Source organism: Aptenodytes forsteri, unplaced genomic scaffold (genome assembly GCF_000699145.1).
Source record: "Aptenodytes forsteri isolate BGI_AS27 unplaced genomic scaffold, ASM69914v1 Scaffold54, whole genome shotgun sequence".
NCBI classification, from domain to species: domain Eukaryota; kingdom Metazoa; phylum Chordata; class Aves; order Sphenisciformes; family Spheniscidae; genus Aptenodytes; species Aptenodytes forsteri.
The window spans coordinates 10,943,232-10,967,269 of record NW_008796044.1 but is presented as its reverse complement, the minus strand read 5'-3'; the positions used below and the strand labels follow the sequence as shown (position 1 = coordinate 10,967,269).

General features: G+C 44.4%; 1 protein-coding gene across 6 annotated transcripts in view; it reads left to right on the top strand.

The window, feature by feature from the left end:
- Positions 1-24,038, top strand: part of SGCD (sarcoglycan delta) — a 253,138-nt gene that overhangs the window by 101,367 nt on the left and 127,733 nt on the right. For 4 of the 6 annotated variants that reach the window (XM_009285792.2, XM_009285795.2, XM_009285793.2 and 1 more), the window contains one exon: positions 19,829-20,014. In XM_009285792.2, coding sequence (XP_009284067.1) covers positions 19,829-20,014 — 186 coding nt within the window. The remainder of the gene's footprint in view (positions 1-19,828; positions 20,015-24,038) is intronic. The other 2 variants (XM_009285797.2, XM_009285796.2) reach the window with 1 other exon arrangement.

The following is a 24,038-nucleotide window of genomic DNA, read 5'->3' as shown; positions in this document are numbered from 1 at the left end:
TAAAATCTTTCCAAGTTTTTTTTTGGTGTGGGTTTCAACAAGCGTTTTTTTTTTTTTTTTTGAAATAGCTTCTAATCATGTTGGTTTAGAGAGCATGTGTCTGAGAGATGTCTCAGTGCCTGCAAGCATTCCTTGTTGCAAAATACACGGACAGCTTGAGTGTGCAGCGGATGAGGAAAGCGTGTGGGTGTATTTCTGTCCTTTTGCCTGCAACAACCTGTAACTTTCAGCATAAAGGTGTCATTTCTCTTAGGAAGACAGCAGCGGGGCTTTCTGAAACCTATCAAAGAAAGATTGACTAATTTCACATGGGGATCACCATCTGTCTGAAATGCGTGCCGACCTGCTGTAGCACAACAACATTTCCTTGGTTTCTAAGGCTAGCAGATGGAGGTGCCCTTGCTGGAGTTACTCTGAATCTCCCTGGTTTATTTCCCCCCTCTCTCCCATTCCATCTTTATGGTGGTCTTCTATTATTATTTGCAGGCGGGTTGTCTTACAACTGTTACCGCACCTTTCCTTGGCCTCTGTCATATCTTACACAGTTACCGAAATAGTGCTGATTGTGGACTGCTATCCAGTATAAAAATAGCACATTGTTGTAATGTAGAGCATTAAAATTCATAGACTGTAGCCAGGCTGTTTCTTGCGCTTTCTGGACAGGCCTGTTAACCTTTGAGAGATTTGCCGTGGAGTTCCAGCTGTAGAATAATAAAAACAGGTAAGTGAAAAGGACCCCTACTGGGAGAAAGTTTACGTGTTGGGATGATAAACCCATAAAACTCTGGGACTGTTCCAAACCGTGCTCTCAGCAGCATGCCCTGCAAACACGTGCATTCCCCCACCAGCTCTCCTTTAAAACCTAACTACCTGGCTGATTTAGGTGAAAAGAAATGCACTGGCTTTGCTGTTGCGTTGCAGTGAGATTGGTTTAACCTCTGTGTGGCAGTGAGGATGGAGACTTCTGTAATGCTGTGCTAAGTTGCTCCCGATTTTCTATGATGATGATAAATAGCTGAAGGGGTGAAAGGAGGAGGCTTTGCTCAGCGGCGCTAATGCGAATGCAGGGCAGTGCTGCTTCATACAAGGGGGCAGATGCTCACTTGCTAGAGCAGCGTGTTGAGAAACACTTAACCCCTGGCCTTCTCAGATAGGAGCTGTTGTTGCAGAATTCACATCTAACCCCACTGTAACAATACATTACTTGTTACTTAAATATCACTCTACTTAAATATATGTATGTGTCTTCACACACAATTGAGAGTAAATGTTCTGCATTGATTTCTCTCATGCTGATCTTCTGTAAGGCAGGGGGTTACAAAAACACTAAGCCGTTTATTAGGTCATCTTTGCATTTGGAAACAGGTTTTGTGGGAAAGGGATTTAATTTTTCACTTTGCATATTTCCTGCCGTAGGAAGGGAGAGTTTACTCCAGCTTGAGTATGCCCCTAACCCACAGAAACTGAGAAGGCAGGACATTTCTGAACGATGAGAATAAGCCACATGGGTACCTGGAAAAAAGACAAAATCAAATAAGCTTTTTTTTAATTACCAGTTAGTGATTTCAGAGTTAAACTATAATTGTAAATATATTTCTGAGTGAGGGATAGCATGAAAACTGTGCTACTCTTTGAGAAGCATCCACATAAATTTTTGTCTGTCCTTTTGGGAGAGAAGTGGGCAGGTAAAGTCCCTCACATTTTAGAAGGGAACAGCTCTCTTACCTTCCTGACAGCTACTTTGCCCATAAAGTAAGCCTCTCTCTCTCTTTTTCTCTCCTTGCCCTCACTCCCTTTGTGGTTCTCATTGGACAATATCAGGAAATCCAGGAGGGTATTTTTAGCCTGAAAGAATGGAGAATTTAGGGCAGAAATGATGTTAACATTAATCACAGCAGTGATGAAATTTCCTTCCAAAATATACGAATGCGACAAGATTTTCCCCGTGTCCTACTAATGAAAAAAAGATCCTGTTGCTGCCAGACTGTAGGGTCACTCTGCTCACAGGTAATCCAAGACTGTAATTATAAGGTTATAGGAGAAAAAGATGGGGCCAAGAACCAAGTTGTATGTTGGCTCTCAACTCTGCAGAGGAAAGGACAGGACATTTGTTTCTCTCTTCCATACTCTTATGGGACCAAACATTTTTACACTCATCCTTAGTGTGAGTCTTCTAGCTCACACAGAGATTTGGAAGCAGCAGCAGCCCTCTCTGACACTGGAATGAGGGCTAAGCCTTACCAGCTGCTGAATTAAATAAATATTTGGAAGAGGACAGCAGACCAAGTGCAAATGGTCTCATCAACTTTCTTGGACATCGCAGCCCTTATGGCTGCTGTTGAACACACAGGAAAAAGCCCTAGCCCAGGCTCCAAGAAACTGGTTAGGTATGGGAAAGCACAAGGAATCCTCTCAGAAATTGAGAGGTAATGGCTACAGTGATAAAGGGATTTCCCAATTAAATGGCTTTTTACCCTTTGCGACATCCTGCCAATAACTGAAGCAGAGATGCTGAGTTTGAGAGGCCATCGGGTAGATTTCTGTAGATAAATCTGAGTCTGGAATTTTTGCACAATGGCCTTTTCATGGTCCTTGGAGTAAATATCCTCACAGATATGCCTCTACCATATTGAGCTCTCTGGCAAAGGTCAGGCGTGATTACTGACATACAAACATGCATTTATTTTTCAGGCCATTACATCTTTTTTCCTTCCCTCTGGCTCACACATTCTACACAATCTCAGTGTAGCTTAATGTTCCTATCAATTTGCTTTTTAAACCTTCCCCCTCATTCTCTGTTGGAACTCAAAATATGTGAGTATATGTACATGTGTGCATTTATTTATATATAAGCATAATCATTCTTTACTCTGCTACATCTCCAAGTATCTGCATACTGTCATGAGCTGCTTTATGAACAGTATGTATCTTATCACCTCTTGCAGAATATAAGCAAAGAGAAAGAATTTGCAAAATTTGGCCAAAGATTGCTCATCATTTTGATTACCAGAACTGCTGTCTCCTTGCTTCTTATTCTAGAGTGGATGTTTTACATCAGGTTTTAGCCAGATGGTGAGTGGCTAATGTCATGGGAAGAGGAGGGCAAGAGTTCTCCTTTGGATCAGATATTATGTATGAAGGTCACAGCTGCTCATCTCAGGAGGCTCACACGATCATGGAAAAGTCTTAGTGTCCTGAATGACACACCACAGCTCATTAAAACAGATGGCAATGTCCAGGGCTGCTCACGGACTGACAGTCTGCCTTGTTAGTGTTCTGCAAGAGTCCTGCTAATTGCTTTGTAAAAATACAGATATGCTGCCTATGTAAATTGTTCTGTAGAGCCAAATTTGGGTGCATCGGGTGGTGTTAAACTTTGTGATATGAGAGGATATCTAAGTGTAAGAACAAGCAGAGCTTCTTTCTTGACAGAATAAAAATAGCCGGGAGTGCAAAGGGAAAGACACTGATATGCATAGACTGCTGAACAGCTCTGCTTGACCAGCAACCACGTTCTGCATTAAGTGTAAGCACCATGGCTGCACATACTCCAAAAATCCCCACCACAATAGACCTGGCAGAGAAACTGAAACTTTTCCCCCAGAAGATGGTTATTGCAGGCTGAGGTGAAGATTTGTCTGCGTTGGGGCATATATCTAACTGAAGCTTAGAGAGCAGCTGTGTGCCTTGAACCTGATTTCTGAAAGAATGAAGGTTGAGGCTGCTCAGATAAGAGTAATAAATTTGGATACCATTAAGACTTTAATAGAAGAACAATTATTGGCCTGGCCAACTGAATATTTGCTCTTATATCTGTATGAAATTAATCTTCACAGTTATTTTTTCTTTCTTGCATTTCTTATACCAGAGGGGTAGAAGCCAGGGAAGTGGCACACCTTTGTGTGGTGACACCCATCCTGCTTCCTTGGCGTGCTGCAAATGAAGAGGCTGTATTGTTTGTAAACGAAGACCCTTCCAATTACTGATAAATAACTTCTGGATGGGGAGTATGACACATGCTGGCTGGAAGAACAGGGCTCTCTAGTAGTAATATTGCCTCGAACTCACAGCCCACGTAGTTTGAGAATGATTCAGGATAATTACATTAATGTTGCCAGAGAAATGAAAAGGAACAATTTCCATTTTACCTATTAACAAGCTCTACTAGCCTTAAATTATTTCTGAGAAGAGCCTGCAAATGGCTGAAATCATCAGAGTAATTACAAAGCAGTGGTTGGGGCAGGGGGAGGGCTGGATGAGGTCCTGGCTGTGGCTCTTTGGCTGACAGGTAAACGCTGCTGCTGCTTTTGTGGAAAAAGGAACATGGCACAGAGCTTTCTGATTAGGTGCACTGCAGTCTGCAAATGGGCTCAGGGAGTCTGCAGGTCTTGGACCCTAAGGAGAAAATAGCTATTAGGAGTAGGTTCCTTTCAATGCAGGTGTTGCACATCAACCTGTGCGACATTACGCAGGAGCCTGCTGTTGTTCTGGCATGCTGGATACTTGAATTTCCACCCTCCGCCCTCCCGTTTCTACAGCTCTCCTGAGCCTGTGCAGTGGAAGATCTCTGCCTTCGGTGATGACTTTTTGCCACTTTGATCCTTGTCTCGTAGCAGCGACAGAGATGCTGATGTTTCTAAACTCCAGACCCTGAGCAGTGGCTGTCTGGGTCTGGCCTCTCATGAAAGCTTGGTCCTTTGCCTCCTTGAGCCCTTCACCTGAACTCATGTTGTGTTTTCAGCCTTGTGCAAGCAACACCAACTGCTGCCCTGACCTCCCGTTTCCCAGCTCACCTGTAAAATTACTGTGAAACCGGGTCTTTTTGTTGTGTTTCCCTTGGTTCGTTTACGTTATTGTACTGTTTGCTAACTCCTCATGAATAGAAGGGGCAAAATTTAGTAGTCAGATCTAAATAAGTCAGTGTCGTGTGAAGCAAGGTCTCCACTTCAGGGTCAGCTCTGCTGTTACTGGCGTTTCTCATTCTGCGTGAAATTCAGAGCATCCTTGAATGCCTGTCTGCAAGAGCAGGGCCACAGCGGCGTTAGCTCTGCCCCTTTTTGTCTTTAGTTTCTGAGAATTAGAATATCTTGCATCTCATAACCAGTCCTATATTTATAGCTTCTTACTAAAATGTAGCCATATTTATCTCCTCTGAAAAAAACTAGAGCAGTGGGTGAGGATGTAGGCGCTGCAAGTCTGGCTGCTTCCAGCGCACGGTTGCATGCACAGACAGTCGTTGCTCTCCAGGCAGTCGCAACAGGCTCCTTACAGCCAAACACACACACACACACGAGTGCTTTTTCATTTTCTCCCATTTCCTTTTCACTTGTCCAACAAGCCCATCTCAGCCCTGCGTGTGATTACCTGATGACCTGTGTGCCTTCATTCATTCGCAGCTGCAGCACTTAAATAGGTTTTTGCTCCCTACCATCAAATCAGACCTTCACTCCCTGCGCGCGCGCACACACACACAGGGATGGGTTTTCTTCCTCCGGTGAAGCATTCTTCTCCGACAACTACTGCCATTAGCTAAACAAATTTGGGGAACCTCCTCCTCCCCTCCTTTTCTCATTATGTTGCCCTCCATCCTCTCTGGATGCTCAGGGCTGGGCGAATCCATCAGGAATGCCAATAGCTGCCTTCCCACAGCTTGCTGTTCCTGACCCAAAAGAGTTAACGTTTCTAATCCATCAGCTACCTTAATTCTGCATTTAAGGAGATGGAACACAAATGAGTCTTGGCTTCTCCCTTTACACATGCGCATGCGAGAGATCTGTTACAAGAGTCCAAGGCTGAGGGTGATTTAGAATAATAATAATTAGGCAGCTGATTTCTTTCAATCGAGAGTTTAAAAATGTTTGAACATTTATATTTATTCTGTTGTGGCATTTCAAGAGATTTAATGGATTAAAAAAACAGTAATTTGGAGGGAAAGCTCGAACAAGGGATTGCTTAGTTATCTCATTCAGATATTAAAAATTTCATTTTGACTTTTTCCTCCACTCCAGGTGCACACACACCTGCATTTACATGCTGATTCTGCATATTTGTTTTCCCCTGATTTTTATAGGAAGGTTTTGGGAATGTTTCAGCAAGTCCCTGGAAATCTGCACGGTATGAAAAACCCATGAGTTTTGTTTTTGTATGCAAATAGATATTGTCAGTTAAATGGAATTAGATATGAATATTGCTAAGTCAACAGTAAATACTAAATCATTTTCAGCTGCTTCTAGAAAATGCTGGATACCAAAATGCAGGACAGGTATAAATGGTAGAGAAGGAACTTTCCTTCCTACCTTTTGTAGGTCTCATGTATTTCCTGGTGTAGAAATTAATGGATCCAGGTGGAGTGGATCTCCTGCACAAAATGGAAGTCCCTACATGTTGCAATCTCCAGCTGCAAAGATATTGGAGCTTTGGGGGGGGTTAATTTGTTTTTATCTTCCCAAAGAGCTCTAGTAGTTTTTTTTTAATCCTCATAACCCTGCCAGTACTGAGAAATAATAGCAGTTACGCAGATAGTTATGTCGACATCAACTTAAGTTTTACGCTTGCAAGGTTCATATATTTTCGGTAGCACTGGCAGTAATACAAATGATAGCTCAATAACAGAAAAATAGAACAGTCCCTGAGCCACAGTTCTGATGCTTGAAACATCTTTAAACCCTGTACCCAAATGAGAAAGAGATAAAAACAACCTAGTCAAAGTGGCTTAGCTTGAAGGAGCATTTTATGTGTTACTTGATGACAAAATAGTTAGGCATTAATGCAGTTTACAGTAAGACACCCTTAAGTTATCAGTGATGCCTGACAGATTTAATGTAAATATTTATAGACTTGGCCTACTAATTATGCCAATGGAAAAAATGCAGTATTAATGCTGTCACCTCCCCATGTCTCTCTCTACCTGTCAGCACGCTGCCAGCTCACATAAATATTCTGAAGATAGAAAGTATGGCACATAAACAGAAGAGATTATTTACATTTTTAATAAGGGATTAAGTTATCTGCAGCAGTAGTTTCCAGCCTGTGGTCCACAGACGTATGGGAGGCCTGTGGACTATTCCCAAGGGAACTGTGAAAAAGAGAGTTTTGTGTAGGGTACAGAGAAATATCTCTCTGTGAAATTATTAAAGGGGTATGCACCTCCTTTGGCAAATATATAGGAGTCCACACACTGAGAAAATTTTGAAAACCGCTGATTTAACATATTTGTGTAAAGAACTCAATAATTTCAAAGTACCATACTGCCATGTGGTAAATGATTTGACTATTGGTCCTGCCGGAGCCAGGCTGCCGTAAGAAGTCCTGGACCACAAAGCACTGAAGCACGTGCTTAACACAAAACACACGTCGATCCATTGAAGTTACTGCCTGTCACCATACGTAACTGGTTTGCTGAATAAAGACCATGGGGAAATTTAAGACAGAAGGCAAGGACTACTATCATCTTGCAAACAGCTCTGCAGATGCCTGATTATCTTGTACAACTGAAAATCTAATTATGTGAATCTGCAGTTCATATTTTTTCTGTTTCAGTTTATTTACACTAAGAGACTCTAAAGGTTTTAGGCGCCGTTTGTTTCAGCCGTTACTGGTTGCCAACCCAAAGAGTATTATCATTGCTGTTGCAGCCAGTTTAGGGGACTCTCTTTTAGCTGCATCGATAGCTCTCCTGATTTGCAATCCAAAAGGCTGTGGTTTCTGTTCTGGCACAAACCGACTCCTCACAAGCTGTGCAAATAAATCTGAAATGCTATCACCAGTGGTTGTATGTGTGCGGCTTGCATGTGTGCTTTTCGCTTGGCTTATAGTCTTGAAAACGGAGGCAGAATGACCGGGTGGCTTCGTATTGTCTTCTGCAAAATAGTATCTTATTCCGCGTACATCCCCACTGAAGTCAGTGCAGTGAGGGTGATGGTCCAGGTTGCCAGAATCTAGCCTGTGCGCATTGCCAGGGCGCGTGGGCAATATTGCTGACCGACATGTGGCTCTCTGCAGGAGTTAAGAAAAGAGCATTTTTGGTAGCAGGGCAGGGTGCAGGTGAAAGCCACGCATGGTGTTAACCACAGCAGCTCTCAAAACAGGTTAGATGGATGAAGTACTGCAGGCCTTCCCTACAGGCAACCCGTGTGGGTTTTGTAAGATCTCACTGCTGGTGCGTGAAAGGCAGATCTCACCTTCCTGCAGATAAATGAGTCCTTGCTGTGGACCTAATCCACAGCTCGTGGAAGGCAACAGGCTTCCTACTGCCTTCACTGAGCTCTGGATCAGACCATACATAAGGCGCTCAATTATTTCCAATCCCCAGCTGCATTTGTCTCTTGTAAACACTTCATCTGGCCGCCGCACCTCTGTAAATCACAGAACAGAATAACCCGATAGAAGTGGAGTGCACGGTTTTGAAAAGGAACATTAAGAGGGAAAAATATAACTCTCTCTCTTTAAACTGTCTCTTTTCTATATTGTTACCTTGACAACTCTGCTGCTGTGTTTCATCTTTGGTGGGACTTAGCCGTGGTGGAATAAGGGGGACATCCATGTGCATTTGCACATCTACTCCGGCTCCGCTTCACGGGCACATGCCAGGCGCAGGGCATCTTGAGCTGCAGAGCCCACCTTTGCTGCCTTGACCCATGGTGCTGTCTGGAAATGATTACAGATATTAAGAACTGGGACCCATTCTGATGAAAGGTATAACATTATATCTTCTGTTTCTTTTCCTTAAGCTAACACCAGAGCAATGTTAATGCTCTTTAAAAGGAGATGCAAGGTGCTTAAAATATTTTTAAGGGTTAGGACAGCTGGAAAGCAGAGAGGGATGAAAGTACTCAAAAATAGTTGTATTATTTTTAGTAGAAGCAGATACAGGAGTATGTGTCAAGATTAGGATACAGTTCTGATGTGCTGAACTGAGTCTGGAGATGCTAAAAATACGCTTTCTTTTTTCACAATTTTTAGAAGAGACAGAGGCAAAGGTAAGAGGAGGGTAGTGGTGAACTGAAATTTTAATTCCTGTGCTTCCTTGCTTGTTGGGGTTTGGCGAAGCTGTCTGTTAACCTGGGAGCCTGTGACCTGATACTAGCGAAACATACGAGGCAGGGCGAGGTGTTATCTGTGGAATGGGATCCCTCCCACCCCCCTTCTCCTCTTCCCAAAGAAAATCCCCACCAACGTAATCCTTTTATTCTTTTTAACCAAAATGGCTAGTTTCATAGCTGCAAAGGCAAGACATGCAGGCTCCAGGGCTGAGTGCAGACGGGGGTGTCTCTGTCTGAATGTGTGTGGGGAGAAGGGGGCTTTTAATGCAAAACACATGTGTTTTCAATTGCTATCTGGAGCCAGCCCAGTAGCTGTAACTTGGCCTGACAAAGCCTTATTGAAGTAGAGACAGTGTGGTTTCAAAGCAGTTAGAAAAAGAACGGGAATGCTGTTCAGGAAATTCTTCAGGCATGGGCAGGGACTTGGCTGCAATTCTGCTGTTGGAAAATCTGACAAGGGCAGCTCATGAGCACAGGCCAGGCCTCGTGCTGCTCTGAAAGCCGCGCTGCATCTTCCCCCCAGCCTCCAGCACCCCTCGGGGTTTTCATCTGCCCGCCGAGGGATAGGTAAGACCTGCGTTGCTCCTTCCCGCTGCAGCTGGGGTGATTTGCCGTTCTTTTGTGCTCGTGCAAAAAGGCTTCTTGCTTTCAGACTGTTGTTTAGAGAAAGAAAGTCGAGAATGGGAAGTTGTGGCATGTTTGCGAAGGGATGGGAGTAGTTTGAGGCTGGGTGGTGGTTTCTGGCTAACTTTGCTTCGGTAGTAATTCTGCAGGCAAAGCAACTCCTGCGCTGCGTCTCTGGCTGCGTGAACGCTGTAACCAAATAATTCCCAACTTTTTCATTTGAGTAATAAGTATGTATATAACCTGAAGCCACTGAAAGGTTGGCTCTGCACCATGTGGCACTTACAGATTTTGATGAAAAACGTGATTCAGTCACGATAAATACGTTTATATGTACATTGTATTATAGTTGTTTAATGAGTTGAAAGCATGTTTGTCTGGAGATTGTTTGGCAATTCCTGGTACAGCTAGCTTGTGAAGAGAGGCAGTAATTCAGTAATAATCATTGCCTTGTGATTTCTCTGCATGTTTTTTTCTGTATTTTATAAAGCATGAGCAAACTGCAACAGACAGCACAGTCAGAAACCACGTAGAGCAGATTAGAAGGAAAAACATTAATTTAGGGGCTGTTCTATCTGCAACTTCTCTTCTGATTTGCATTTCTTTCCCCAAATAACTTAAGAAACATTTATGATAAAAAGCTCTTTCTCTCTTTAGGAGCCTGCCAGATTTAGGCAATGCTCTCTCATCCTTTTAGTTGCAGCATTAAAGCTTGTCTTGCCTTTGCAGAGATATCAGCACCTTATATGGCAGGCGTGTGTTTGGGAGTTAGGGTACGGCGCGTTCATCAAGGCGGATGGAGGTGTCAGGAGGAGTCCGCCTCGCGTAGCTTCAGAAACTTCCCTGCCTCTGCCAGTGCCTCTTCCTCGGATTTTCACAGCAATGTTATCTGATGTGTTGAAAAATGCTTTTTAGCCATGCTTTATGGCAGTGTTGGGTTTTTTTTTTCTTTCAACAAGGAATGAATTAAGGATATTAAATTATACAGTGGGACAGCGCTAAGCGTTTCTGGCTGGTTCATGGGAGCAGACCCACAGTTTGCTTTGCCTGCATCCAGCAGGACTGCACGTACAGGGCTCAAACATTCATCTTGGCAATCCAAAAAATCCAGTGACAAGGTGAGGTTCGCCACCAAAGTGCATCAGATCCAGTACGTGACAGGGCCAGAGCTTTCTCCCAGCAATGCTGGTGAAGCGTGTACATAGGCAACTCCAAAGGATAATGGCAGGCTTAGGCAGACAGCAAACCCTATCTGGAAAGAATGGGATTCAGTGGATTTGGGTCGTTAATGGAAATATTATCTGGTACAATGCAAACAGATTCTATGTAATGGAAGGGAGAAAAGAAGGGTGTTTGGGAGCATCTTCTCCTTGCCACTGTATCTGTTTTTTCCTGTGAAAGTGATGGTCAGCTGAAATGGGTTGGTTTGGGCCAAGTGAGGACTTTGCTGGTTTGGGGTGCAGGAAGGGCATCCTCCGAGAGACATGGATGTACTGTAGCTTCCTGGAGGCTGATGAGGGCGAAGGGAATGAGAGGAAGGACAGAAATGAGCTGTGGAAGCATGAGGTGTATGATGAAAATGACAAGCTTGATAAGCTCAAAGTTTGCTTTGCCAAAAATACACCTGCAGTGAAAATGCTGTGTTAAATGCAGGTCTCATATGATCTGGACTGCTTGAGCTTTCACAGGGTGCCATCTTACCCTGCAGACTTGGACCTCCATTGCTTATCTCAGCAGCTGTTAATTTAGGCACCCAGTCAGCCTATTATCTTCTTCACTGCTAGTTATAAGCTTATTTAAAAAAAAAAAAAAGAAAAATTCAGGTTCCTGCCTCTGATCATGCAGCATCCCACCTCCCAAATCTGATCATCAGCGTTGAAGAGCCAGAGAGACAAAGAGACTGGAATACACAGCCAGGACTGTGCTGCCATACCTGGCTTTAGGTATGCTCCTGCCCCACGTCTGGGTGAGACGAGCAGTACAGGTTTTTCATCAGGTATGGGATCAGTCTGAATCATGGGATGTCCCGAGTGCCCAGCAGGGCTGTTTGCCATGCCTACCCTGATGGGACCCCAGTGGAGACACTGGTGCATGGGCGTGAGTCTAGGCAGGGCAGGGGAGGCTCTTTGCAGTGCCCTGGGCTGGATTTGATCGAGGGAGGCAGTCGTTTCCTCCCTAACTCCCTAACTCTGGCAGCTGCTCCTGAGCCTTCCCCTGCGCAGAGGTAACCTATCTGCAACTCCACCTGGGTCAAGTATTCAAGCTTTGCTTTCTATCCAAAAGGACTGGAGAGTATGTGCATATCTGGACAGAATGTTATGCATCTAAAGTGAAATTGGAGGGTCTCTTGATCTTGGAAGCATACAGATAAGAGAGCTGTTAGCACACCTAATATGTGTATTTCTTCTCCTGGTCCGTCCCAGGAGCAAACTAGAAAGCAAATGAGTCTGTGCAAACGAACAAATGGATAAGCACAGTAAGCACATCATGTGGAGGGAAGATGGTGGAGGGAAGATGCAGCAGAACAAGTTTTAACTTGTGAGAGCAGTATCACTGCAGAGACTGTACTCTGGATCCTGGCACATGCTCAAGCCCACGGTTCTCAATTTGTGCCATGCCGGTTGGATTCCAGCCGTATAAATCCATATTACGATCCTGCTTTGCACATTCCTACAAGCCATATCTCTTTTCTTGGTACTGTGGGGTGAGAGTGTGTTGGGGCAGAAGTCTGCAAAGTATCACCTCCTGTAGCTTGCTTTCTGATTCGAGCTCAGTTGACTATATATCCCCCTTACTGTTCCCACAGCCTCCTGCAGTCACACCTGCTGCTGGCTATTTTAGTGTAGTTCTCATATTGGTTCATCCTCCTTTGAGACACTCCAGTGGGAAAGAGTGTTTATAAACTTGGCACAGATGGACATAGGCTTATGATTGCTTCACATCATCTGAGTGGTGCAAAGGAACCAGCGTGTGAATGCAGCAAAGCCGGTATGATGTTTGCATGCAGTGTGAATGTATCGCTACAAATTGTGGGGCACTTTGTGAAAGACATTCTTTGTTGACTAGCTCGATACATAAGAGAACTCACTGCAGAAACTTTTTCTTCCTTGTTAACTTTCCTTTCCATTTTCTCCTTAATTCTTAAAAAGAAAAATATCGAGACAAGGTAACTGTGAAGAAAAAAGTCTAAAAGTTAGAAGAAACACTGATAAATAAGAAAACAGACATATTTCTCCTCTTCTCAGAGAAGAGAAGCTACAGTAACATCACATTGCTCAGAGACTCTTGCAGCATCATAATAAAATACCACTTTTGGTTTAGGAGATGCTATTCAGAGATGGAGCTGCCTGTTACTTTGCTTTGTTCTGGCAAACTCTAATATGTTTAGAGTTTTACTGTAAGTGCTCCTTGAATGCAGAGCAGTGACGGAGCAGAGCAGAAGTCCCACGTTCAGCTTTTCATTCAATCCATCTGCTCGAAGATACTGGTTTATCAACAGAGGCTTTTGCAGTGCCCTTATCCTCAAGCACATTTATTGTCGAAAAGCTGTCGGTCCTAGCAACTGGGGAAATTGTATGAACTTTCAAGATATTAGAGGTAGGGGGTAGCCTGGAGCGTTGAGGGATCTGGATTAGAGATGCTTTACCAGGAGGTGAATCCTGAAGGTCTCCCCAGCTTGAGTCCAACTTCCTCAAGATACAAGAGGTGGGGATGGGGAAAGAGGTATTTCCTAGTGGACCAGGCAGAGCATGCATCGATGGACTGCGCAGACCAAGAAGAGCTTGTTGATGTGCTTGTGTTTGCCGGAATCAGGCTAGATATTTGAAGAACCCTACATGTGATGTACTCCGCTGATAGAAACTAGTCAGAAAAGAAGAAAACATTCCTTAGGATGTTTTCTTCCACTTTTTGTCTCTGGCCTTCTATCACATTGCAGTGATACCCGAGAAGTAGGCACTGAGTGATGACGGTCTTCCCAACTTGTGGAAGAGCTGCTCCCCATGTGGAGGGATAGGAACTGTTGACAGAAGCAGAGGGACAAGCAGAGAGGGAAAATTTCAGCTTTGGGGACACCAATGGCAGTGACAGAGGCCACGCTGGCACAGCCATCGGGGCAGAACAGCCCGAGTTCATGGCTTAGATGGTGCTGGAGAAAAGTGCTGTGAGATTTAACTACCCAAGCAAGTATTTCATCCTTTGGGCTGTTCCCCAGTGCTCAGCCCTTGCTGGCCAAGCTGCAAGTGAGAAGTCATTTTCCAGAGCCGGATCCTTTTATGGAGACCCAGGCTGTGGTCTGACCCGCGTGCGGGGCCATAAATCACTTTTGGGTCATGATGCTGGTGGATTAACAGGCCTGGGGGTGTCAAGCTTCAGAGAGAGTTTTATGGGGAGCAGAGAGGCAAAAAGTCTTGTTGATAGATGGCTCAAAACACTCTTCTTCATGCCAAATTTTGTTCTCAGTCACGCTCTAGAAATGCCTGTTCTTTTGAACCTGGTGGATAGTGTGCACTTAAAAGAGAAATTAAATAGGATGAATCTGCAGAGCATTTACAGCTAGCGAATACAAGTATGTTGCCTTCCAGTGATATGGCAGAGAGCACCTCTCAAGGTTTCTTAGGGGTTTTTCTCCTCATTTCAGCCCAAAGGAAATGGTTTTGTGTTTCAAGAAACAAAGAGAGAAAGAATAGAGGATGTCGGTGACACGGACACAAAGAGAAGGCAGATGTGGGAGATGTAGGTCCAAGGCCCGAGGGAATTCGAACCCATCTCTCTCATCTCCAGAAACGTGTTCCCATCACCATGCTACAGGTTAGCCTGGGGTCAGATGCTTTTCGTTTTTCTGATGAAGTTGTTACAACTCAGTTATAGGCAAACAGGCAGGGAGGAAAGATGCCGTGTCGGGACTTAGGGGCTTTTGGTCTGTGCTGTAGTGAGTGGTTTCGATGAGCTCTAGGGCATTTTCGGCAGCAAATTTCGAGTGAGCTCATAAGAGAGAAGCTGCCTTCCCAGATTGCATCCCCTTTCAGCTTAAAATTGTTCTATTACTAAACATACATCATTTAAGCACTGATCAAAGAAACGCCCGTGGCACAGAAACATTATTGATTCTTCTTGTTATGCCTCACCCTGTTCATAGCCCTCATTGAGCCTCCGAAGCCGGCACGGCCAGGGGATGTTACAGCTCTGGTGTTTGCAAGGGAACGGTGTTTATCCATCCTTGTGCATATAAAACACTTCTTTTGCCTGGTGAATCGTTAATCTGGGTTGTGCGCCCTGAGTGAGAAGCTTTCTGCCAGGGCAGGAGGGATGTGGTGGAAGGAAGAGGAGGATGCAATAAAGGTTTGCCATAACTGGTGGGGTCTGGCGTGATTTTTGGAAGCTCAGTGCCAGTTCTGATTTGCGATGCCTTTCAGCTGAGCCTGGTTTCAGCTTTGCTGAAGGAAAGTGCTGAAGCTTCTTTGCCAGAAGTACTCGGTGAGCAGCCTGTGTGGATCAGGGAACGTAGTGACATGACTCTTCAGTGGTCTTAAAAAAAAAATAAATCTTTCTTGTCATAGAATCATAGAATCATAGAATCATTGAGGTTGGAAAAGACCTCTAAGATCATCGAGTCCAACTGTCGACCCAACACCACCATGTCCACTAAACCATGTCCCTACGGTCATGGACCGTATCTCTAAGGTATGCTAAAGTGAAAGGATGAATAGCTTTTCTAAACAGACTGGATTTTGTATCAGGCCCTGTTTGTAGTGTTCATATATAAGGACTCAGCATACAGCTCTTGTGCAAAAACTTACTACCCATTTTTCTGCAGCAGCAAGAATTCCTTGGAGAATTACCCGGGTTCCAGGCTATACTTTTGTAGTCATGGTAATGTTGTTTGTGGCTAAACTGCAAAGATTTGGCATGCTGCATTTTTTTGTATTGTAAATGGGATTGTACATGTGCTAATGGTGGTCCAATGCTGTGTACGTATGTCTTTAAGCCCTCTCATGGCAGGCAGACACTTTCAGATTTGACTTTCAGAAGGAGTGCTTCTCTTTCCAATTTCTTTATTTGTTTCAGTATTATTTTTTCACCACTATTATGAAATTAGGTGGTTGTTCCTAATGTTTTCCTGGGGGAAAAAAAAAAAAACATTAAGCAACTAGCAGCCTTTCCCCTTGGCTCAGCAATTGAAAGGGGGGGGGTACCTTGCAAATGCAACCACTGGGTGTCCTTTCACAGCAATACTTTTTTTCTGGTGCCTTAGTTCTTTTTAATGTTTGAGTCAGGAGAAGTTGCCAAAATGTAAATTATGACTAGCATACTTTTCCCTCCCACACAGAGCAGATCACTGATAGCGGATATAGCTTGTTCCTTGTGTAGTTGCCTTGCAGGCCGCCTTATTCTACTAGTTTAACACACCTCAGCGCGCTCTGTCCATCATTCTGTCTTCTCTTCCTGGAGAACTACAGACACGAGCATTTTCTTTTGGTATTCACAATTCAGGGGGGAAATGCTAGCTAGAAATCCTATATAGTTTTAAATGTAGCTGTGTGAGAGCTTGTATAGAAAGAACATGCCATTTATGATTCCCATGTTATTTTCTTGTTATAAATTTATGCTGTATTACTAAGTCATGCTCATCATGCGTGTTGTAGTACTTTAGTTGCTCTATCTCTGTTAGGGCAGCTGTGAGCTAAATATTTTATCGGAAGCAGAGAGATTCTCAAAATCAGGCTGCTGTCTGGACGCAAGTTGCTCTTTGTGGTTGTGTTCTGTTCCTATAAATTCTTTTGATGCCTGCAAAGTTTTGCCCCAGCTGGATATGCCATTTTCTCCATCCTAGAGATTGCAAGTGGAGAAAAAAGAAAAAAGGAGAGAGAGAGAAAGCAGGAAAGAGATGAAGAGAATAAACAAGTTTTGCAATAAAGAGGTATTTTGAGTGGGTATTTCATATTGTTTCTTATTGGTCAAACTCTTCCATGATTTGAGAGGGTTAGAGATGCAATTTATTCATTTTCTCCAAGGGAGAGGCTGCATTTAATATGTGCTCTCCAGGATCCCCTGTTAAAATATTGGGCAATAAAATCCTTGACTGTACAGTAGTTGTGGTTATAATTTCCCCCAGGTAGTGAAAACTCTGTAATTTATTGTTGTTTAAGTTTTCCCTTCGCACAGATCGGAGTGATTGTAGCAGTGTATAAAGGACTGGTTTTCTCCACGTGCATGTATTTGTTGGTGACCCAGCTCCGCTCTCTGATGAGCTTTGTGCTGCAAAGCCCTCCACAGTTGCTGACTTGGCATCTGTGAGCAAAAATATCAGTGAAGACTGAGTTGGATCTGTTGCGAGCAACTTGCTTTGCTCCTCCTTGGTAAAAGCTACAGGTCTGCCTGGGCTTCGGGTGGTTTTGCGGTATAGAGAGAGATACCCCAGCTGGACTGAACAGCAGAAGTGATTATGGTGAGCCCACTTACGCCATTGAAAACTGCTCTACATCACCTTTCTTCAGTGATGTACTTTTAATGCACGTTGGCTAAACGGGGTGGTATTAAGAACAGGCTTATTTGCCGTGAGCCGTTGACTCCTCCTGACACGATATGACCGTTTGCACTAATTGACATTGCAGATCTTCATGGCATTAGCTGGGGCTGGGGTAGTCTGAGGTTGTAAATGAGGCATGGTTTGTGGGGGGATGTGAGATCCTTTTTTTAGACCAGCTGAGAAAGCTGGAAAAAGCAGGCGGGCTTGGAGGCGTGGACGGGCTGGCTGAAGCTCGCCTTGTTCTAATTTTAGTTTAGTGAGCACAGGCAGCACCTTCGTTCGAAAAGAGGGAGCTCAGCCTGGCAGCTGCCTGCAAATGGGCAGCGGTGGTGCCCGGGATCTCCTCTTGCGGGTATCCTTTGCAGCACCTCACTGTTGCACAAGTCTGACCTGCTTTTTGTCCTGGGTGGACTGTAGCACTCAAGCGTATAAGAAGGAAAAAAATGCTTAAAGTGGGTGGACTGTAGCACTCAAGCGTATAAGGGGAAAAAGTGCTTAAAAATGTGATGGTTCAGAAATCAGAGAGGAAAATGATACGAGTACCTCATTTGTTATTATTTTTTAAAATTTCCGGTTTTCAGCCACTGTTGTGAATTTTGAGTGGGGGGGGGGTTAACACAGCTGCTGACATTAGAGGAGGCAGAGATGGGCACCTCCACCTTCCCGAGGAGCATCGCTGTTGGGATGAGGGCAGGGGTGTGAGCACACCAGCCTCCCCGGGCTAAACACAGCCTTCCTGAATATGCCACTAAGTCGGCTTTGCTTTATAGGTCCAGACTGGGAGAGGTGTCAATGCCTCTGGTCTGAAAAGAATTTAGTGCCTGAATGGATTTATTTAGCACCTAAGACTGTGTTTCAGCCTGGGTGAAGGGTGAAGGCTTGTGGAGGAAGGGAGAGGTGGGTGATCCCCTATGCTGCAGGTGACAACACCAGGCAGCATTAGAAAACACAGGTCTTAGCAACTTCTGGAGCAGTGAAAGGTAAAAAAAAAGGTAACTGGTTCTTCAGGTAACCCTCGCCTCAGATGTGTGGGCTTCAGCATTGGAGCAGCAAAAATAAAGTGTTAACTTCATCCCTGGTGCAATACTACTGGAATAAAAGTTATGCCATGAAGAAACTCGCCTTGCATCAGCCTGCAATGGGCTCTGCACCACTGCCGACTGCACGCTGTATTTTATTAGATGCTGGAGTATGAAGCTATTAGCAAAAAAGTAAGGAAAAAGACAGGTAACTAATGGTAAACAAACATAAGCTGCTATCAATGAGCATCTAATTTCTACCATTGTCTCATTCTGCCCTCGCGGATCGTATTCCCACAAAGAGGAACTCGCATTGTTTCCTCCTGTTACGTGAATTTTGTAATTCACTGAATACAAACGTCAATGCCAGATACCCTGAGGAAGAAGCCCGTGGTGTTGAATCGGTAGTGCAAGAATGCGTTTGGTGGTGTTTTATTTATCTAGAGTCTAAAATGCAAAATATTCAGCAAACTGTGTCATTAGAGATGATACGATATCATCAGTCTGTGCGTCAAAAAAGTCTGAAAACATAAGAAACTGATCCCTGGGGGAAGCCCATGAAAGTGGCTTTCTGCACCCCGAATGTGAAGGGCAAGAACGTGAATACTTTCATTTGTGCAGCACGAAATACCTCCACGATCACAACCCCGTGCGCACGCAGCTGTTCGCACACAACCGTTGTACAGTGACTGTGTTCCGGACCCCCGTCCCAACAGGTTGCAATGCCATTTAAAAGCACCCGTTTCTTCCCATCCACGGTGGGGGCAGCCAGATCCATGACTGCCTGGAGCCAGCCAGGTACCGGGGTGTAGGAGGGGGGACGGTGCTCGCCACGGGGGACTGTGAAGCAGTTCTTCCTGGGGATGCTGCCGTACTGCTTTCCTCAGCACCGGCTTTCCCTCCTTCCCTCTTTCCTTGGTTTTGGCCCCTGGTGGTTTCCTAGCATGCCACGCCGACCCAGGGTATCAGGGTCCTTGTTAAACCAGCGTAGATATTTGGGGATAATTTGTTAGGGATGTGGCAGCTGGAGAACCTTGTGCTTCAGGTTTACTTGGTTAAGAAAGATTGGGGTGCGGGAAGGGAGAAGGGCAAACATTTTCCCTTTGCCTTTTTTCTTTGCCTGGAAGAAATATTTTATTTGAGATGTTTTTTGTTTTTTTTTTTAAATTAAAGCCTCTGAGAAGTAATATTGCATCTTCCAAACAAACTGCTGAACTCAACTGCTTTTACCGAACGCGTGCAAAATTTTCCCCTCAGGATCCTTAGAGGCCCTGGAGTGCCTGCCTTGCAAAACCTGGGGCAGTGAACAGAGTCACTCCATAGGACACTCACAGAGAGTGATCTCCACAGGATACCTTTAGACAGTGTGCTTACATGTATTTATAAATACATATATATATGTAACACATAGAATTCTCTTTTGGTATGTTACTGCATACAGTAAGCAGAAAGAAAAATAATGCAGAACCAAGATATTGAAAGAGACACTGTCCAGCTGGTAAACTCTGAAAAAGAAAACCCAAAACCCTCTAAGAGGCACAGATACGGAACAGTTTTTATCATCGGCTTTCTCTTGCCGCTTAATACACGTGGTTATTTCTTTGTGATCATTTCAGATGCCTCAGGAACAATACGCGCACCGGAGCACCATGCAGACCTCGGAAGGACCCCAGGTATACAAAGTGGGGATTTATGGCTGGAGGAAGAGATGCCTCTATTTCTTTGTGCTGCTCCTAATGATTTTAATCCTGGTGAACCTTGCTATGACCATCTGGATTCTGAAGGTTATGAACTTCACAATTGTAAGTAGGGGTTACCCTGAAAGGTCTGGGGAAGATGAGGGAGGGTGATGGTCTTTCCTCTGGGCATGAATTCAGATACAGCTTCGATAACGGGGTGTTTTAGTTGCCATGGATAGCCATTATTACAGGGAGGAACAAATTTACCCAATGAACCTCTTTTTCTGCTGGAGATGTCTGCATCAGCGTTGCAAATCATGTTCCTCCTACCTGCTATATATATACACACACACGTGTACATATGTAAACAGTATATACCACCCTCCCCCAATTTTGAATTATAAAGTGTTTTAAAATTAATGAAATAGGTTATTTTGAACTGGGGTGCGGGAATGGGTTTCAGCCTTTCTGTTATACTTTTTCTGCTTTTCTCCATGACTGGGAAGTTGAGAAACTTGATTTGCCTTTTTCTTAGGGAAAATTCATGTTGTTCCATAATGACGTGATTCCAGAAGCTTCATGAAGAAAAATAAAATTTCCAGAGTGGCTCACTGGGTGTGGTGTTTAGGTGAAGCGTATCTTTATCCTCGTGCTGTGGTTGGTGCACATCAGTCCTGCCAGCAGCACTCCCTTGCTGCACAGACCCCCTGGCCAGGCTTAGCTTTCCAGAAGCTCCTAGCAAAATTCTGGGCAGCTGTACTGGGAGGTAGATTGCACTGGGGCAGATGGTGCTTTCTGGGCATGGAGCGCTCTGTGCATCACTTGAACTCTGTTCAAACTCTTTTTGAGATCTTAAGGTGTGCCTTGACCTTGAATTGCCTTTTGACAGGGTGAGCTTCACCTCAACTGCTCAAACACACTGAAAGTCAGGACGTGATGAACCAGGCACACCCCACTTCCAGGGCTAGTGAGCCTTTGTATATGGCAGGTCCTAGTTTTTCAGTAGATAATCTGGCCAAGCAGAGTGAAAATGAAATGATTGGTCCCCTCTTCTTCAAAGCAGTCATTGCCACCTTGGTCAGATGGAGTTATTTTAAGATCATTTGAGTCTTCAGGAGACACTAAGTTTGAGGCTTTAATCCTGGATTTACTTCATGAGCAAGCTGTAAGGCTAAATTCCCCTAGACCACTTTCAAGGACTTTCCCAGCCAGGCTCTGATGTGAGCAGCGTGTTTGAAATCTCCCGGCATTTCTTTCTCTGCTTTGGTCTTGTGAAGCCCTGAACAGCTGTGTCCAACATTATGTCATTAATGGGCCATGAGAAGTTGAGTAAACAATCTCTGACTCACTGTATCCAGCAGACAAAATGCTGTGTCAGGGGAACATGTAGCATTCATTTTCTCTAACGAGGATGCTGTCAAGGTGTGCAGAAGATTGCAGTGCATGTGTGCTTAGGGAGGAAGCAATTATAAAGCAGTAATCCACAAAAAGCTCCTGTGAGTGGCTGAAGAGTGAGCCAAACTGGAACAATTAATGCTTAACCAGACCAGTTATTTAATCTTGGGAAATTGATGCCATTTCGATACATAATTTGTGCTGAATTGTGGTCTTTAGATGAATGTAGTTGAAAAGTAGATATTTCTGAGGTGATGGAAGACTTGGTCATATGCTGATCATACAGGCAGTGGTATGGGTATCAGCCCAAGCACAAAATAATAGGATTTCAGATTCCCACTTTTCAGGAATGCAACTTTATTTCTTTAGACTAACATAACCTCAGTATGTCAGTCCCATGCTTTCTGCTGTTTGGTGGTGGTCAGTCTACTTTCTACAAGCTGCTTGGGAAGCCAGGTGAACTTCTCTGCTCCTTTCTCCCTCACAGCCTGCTCCTGATGCATTGCGTTTTGCAGGCCATCTGCAGAAGTGTCATCTCCTAGGGATACTTCCAGAAACCTCCCCCTTCCAGCAGGTCTCTCCGCACCACTAGGATATACACTGGCTTTTTTGGGGATCTTCAAGCTCTTGTCTGATTCAGTTGCCTTAAGAGGTCACTTACCCTCTGTGACTCTGTGGGGATTAGTCCAGGGTAAAGTATATTTGTATATGGTTTTAGTTAATTTATATCTTCCAATGTCAGTAGACAATGAACAGCTTTTGGTGATAAAAACACAGATGGTAGCACTGAATCCTGCAGCGGGAACTGCTTTACGGTTATAGGCACGGCCGCACTGGTCAGGGTGTGTGTCTCTGACACAGCCAATTGGAAATAGATAGAAGAACAGAGCATGTCAAATGTGATCCTTGCCCTGGTATGCACCCGTTCATCTCCTGAACTCCTGCTGCTCTGCAGCCTCGCCAGCTGCTTTGGATCCTGCTCTGCAATCTCTCCCGCACAATTCCCTGAGGCTGAGAAAACCACTTTGATAAGTGAATTTTCAGAGGCAGACTTTTATCTCCAAATAACAAATGTAGGAAAATTCTCAAATAAGGAGATGCAAATACAGAAAATCTTTAATTTGTTCCTGTTCTGATAAGAGGATCTGAGAGTCCTTCTGGGGCAGGGGAATGATTCAAGTACTCTGTAAGCAATAGCTGCTGCTTAGCAGGTCTGAGTTACCCCTGTGCTTGCAGAGCAAAAAAGGAGCAGAAAGTTTGTAGTTCTGTTCTTGCGGAAAATGTAGTCTTTCCAGTATCTTCCCACCCCTGAGCTCTCCTCCCAGAACCTGAGTCTGTTCAACTCCGCAGGACAGTCTGGGCACTTACCAGAATTTAATGAGTGCTCATTATAGCCAATAAGTGCTCACAGTATTTTAATGAGCACAGCAAACCTGCTCCAGAAAACTCGGGGGTGTTTTAAATGCTGATAATGGGGAGCGGAGAAGGGAGGAGGAGATGAAGCAAGACAATCTCAGGGGAAAAATAACCCACCTTCTCACACACATGTTGTAGCAATACCATCCACTCCACTTCCACGTCAAGCCCTGAACTCCCTTTCTCTCCCCTCTGCATGCCCAACTGGCTCATGATCCAGGAGACGACTCCTGTAAAATCAAACCGTAAGCTTCCAATCCATGGCTTTTAATAAGCAAGGCATCACTAATTTATTCTAGGTTTTGCTTTTATCTGAATGTCAAGGTTAAATAAATTTATGTGTGCCTATTGCTTTTTACACGGGGCTGTCAAAGCAGCGTCACATTCACGTGGGGCCAGTTGGTCACTGTCTAGTCTACCCTCTGGCGCAGTCATTCAGTTCTCATGTTGTATTTGATCCTCGATTTTTTTTAAATGCCTTTATCAGGCACAGGCTGTATGAAAAACAGGCCTGGAGGGGACCCCAAATATCATCTGCCTGTCCCACAGCTGGTTCCCTTAGCCATGTCCATTTATCTACTTCATTTACATCAGTGCTGCGCTGCTCTGGGACTGTGGGAAGCTCTGTGAAGGTTGCTACCTCTAAACCTTACTTTGATTTTTAAGCCAAACCACGAAATGAATCTGGACCAAAGCCACCAATTTGGGTTGAAACCCAAATGCACCCTGAAGGTGGCCTAACCTAATTGAGGTAGAAACCACCGTCCAGCACTCAACTTTCCGATGATATATATATAGGTAAAGGGAACTCCGCTTCATTCAGATCTTGGACAAGCCCGGTAGAAATACGTGGTTTGCACATACTGGGTTTGGGGAGGAAAAAACCTAATGCCTGCGGGCTGTGTGTGTGACTCGGCCGCCCAGTCTGCAGGTCCAGCGCAGGCTTGGGCTGTATCCTGCTGTCACGCGTGGTGGAGGGCTCAAGCTCGAGCTGTGCAGAGCTCAGCTGAGGCCGGCACGGCCCCCGCAAGGGTTCGTACATGCCAATCTAATTACAAGGCTGGAACCAGAGCTCTTAACGACCTTCCTCTTTATGGTCCACCTGCATTAGCATCCAGTGATGTAGCTCTTTAGCAGTAGGATTGCCCATGACTGTGTATATAAGCACATGCATCTTTTATGATGTATGCCTATGATGTGCTGGGGATCTCTATTTCAGCTATTACTAGTGAGCTTAAACCATTTTTTAAAAGCTTCTTGTTGTATTAGTTTCTGAATATTACAACAAAAGAGGTGCTTACATAAACACAGCAAACCAATATCCCTGTTTTAAACA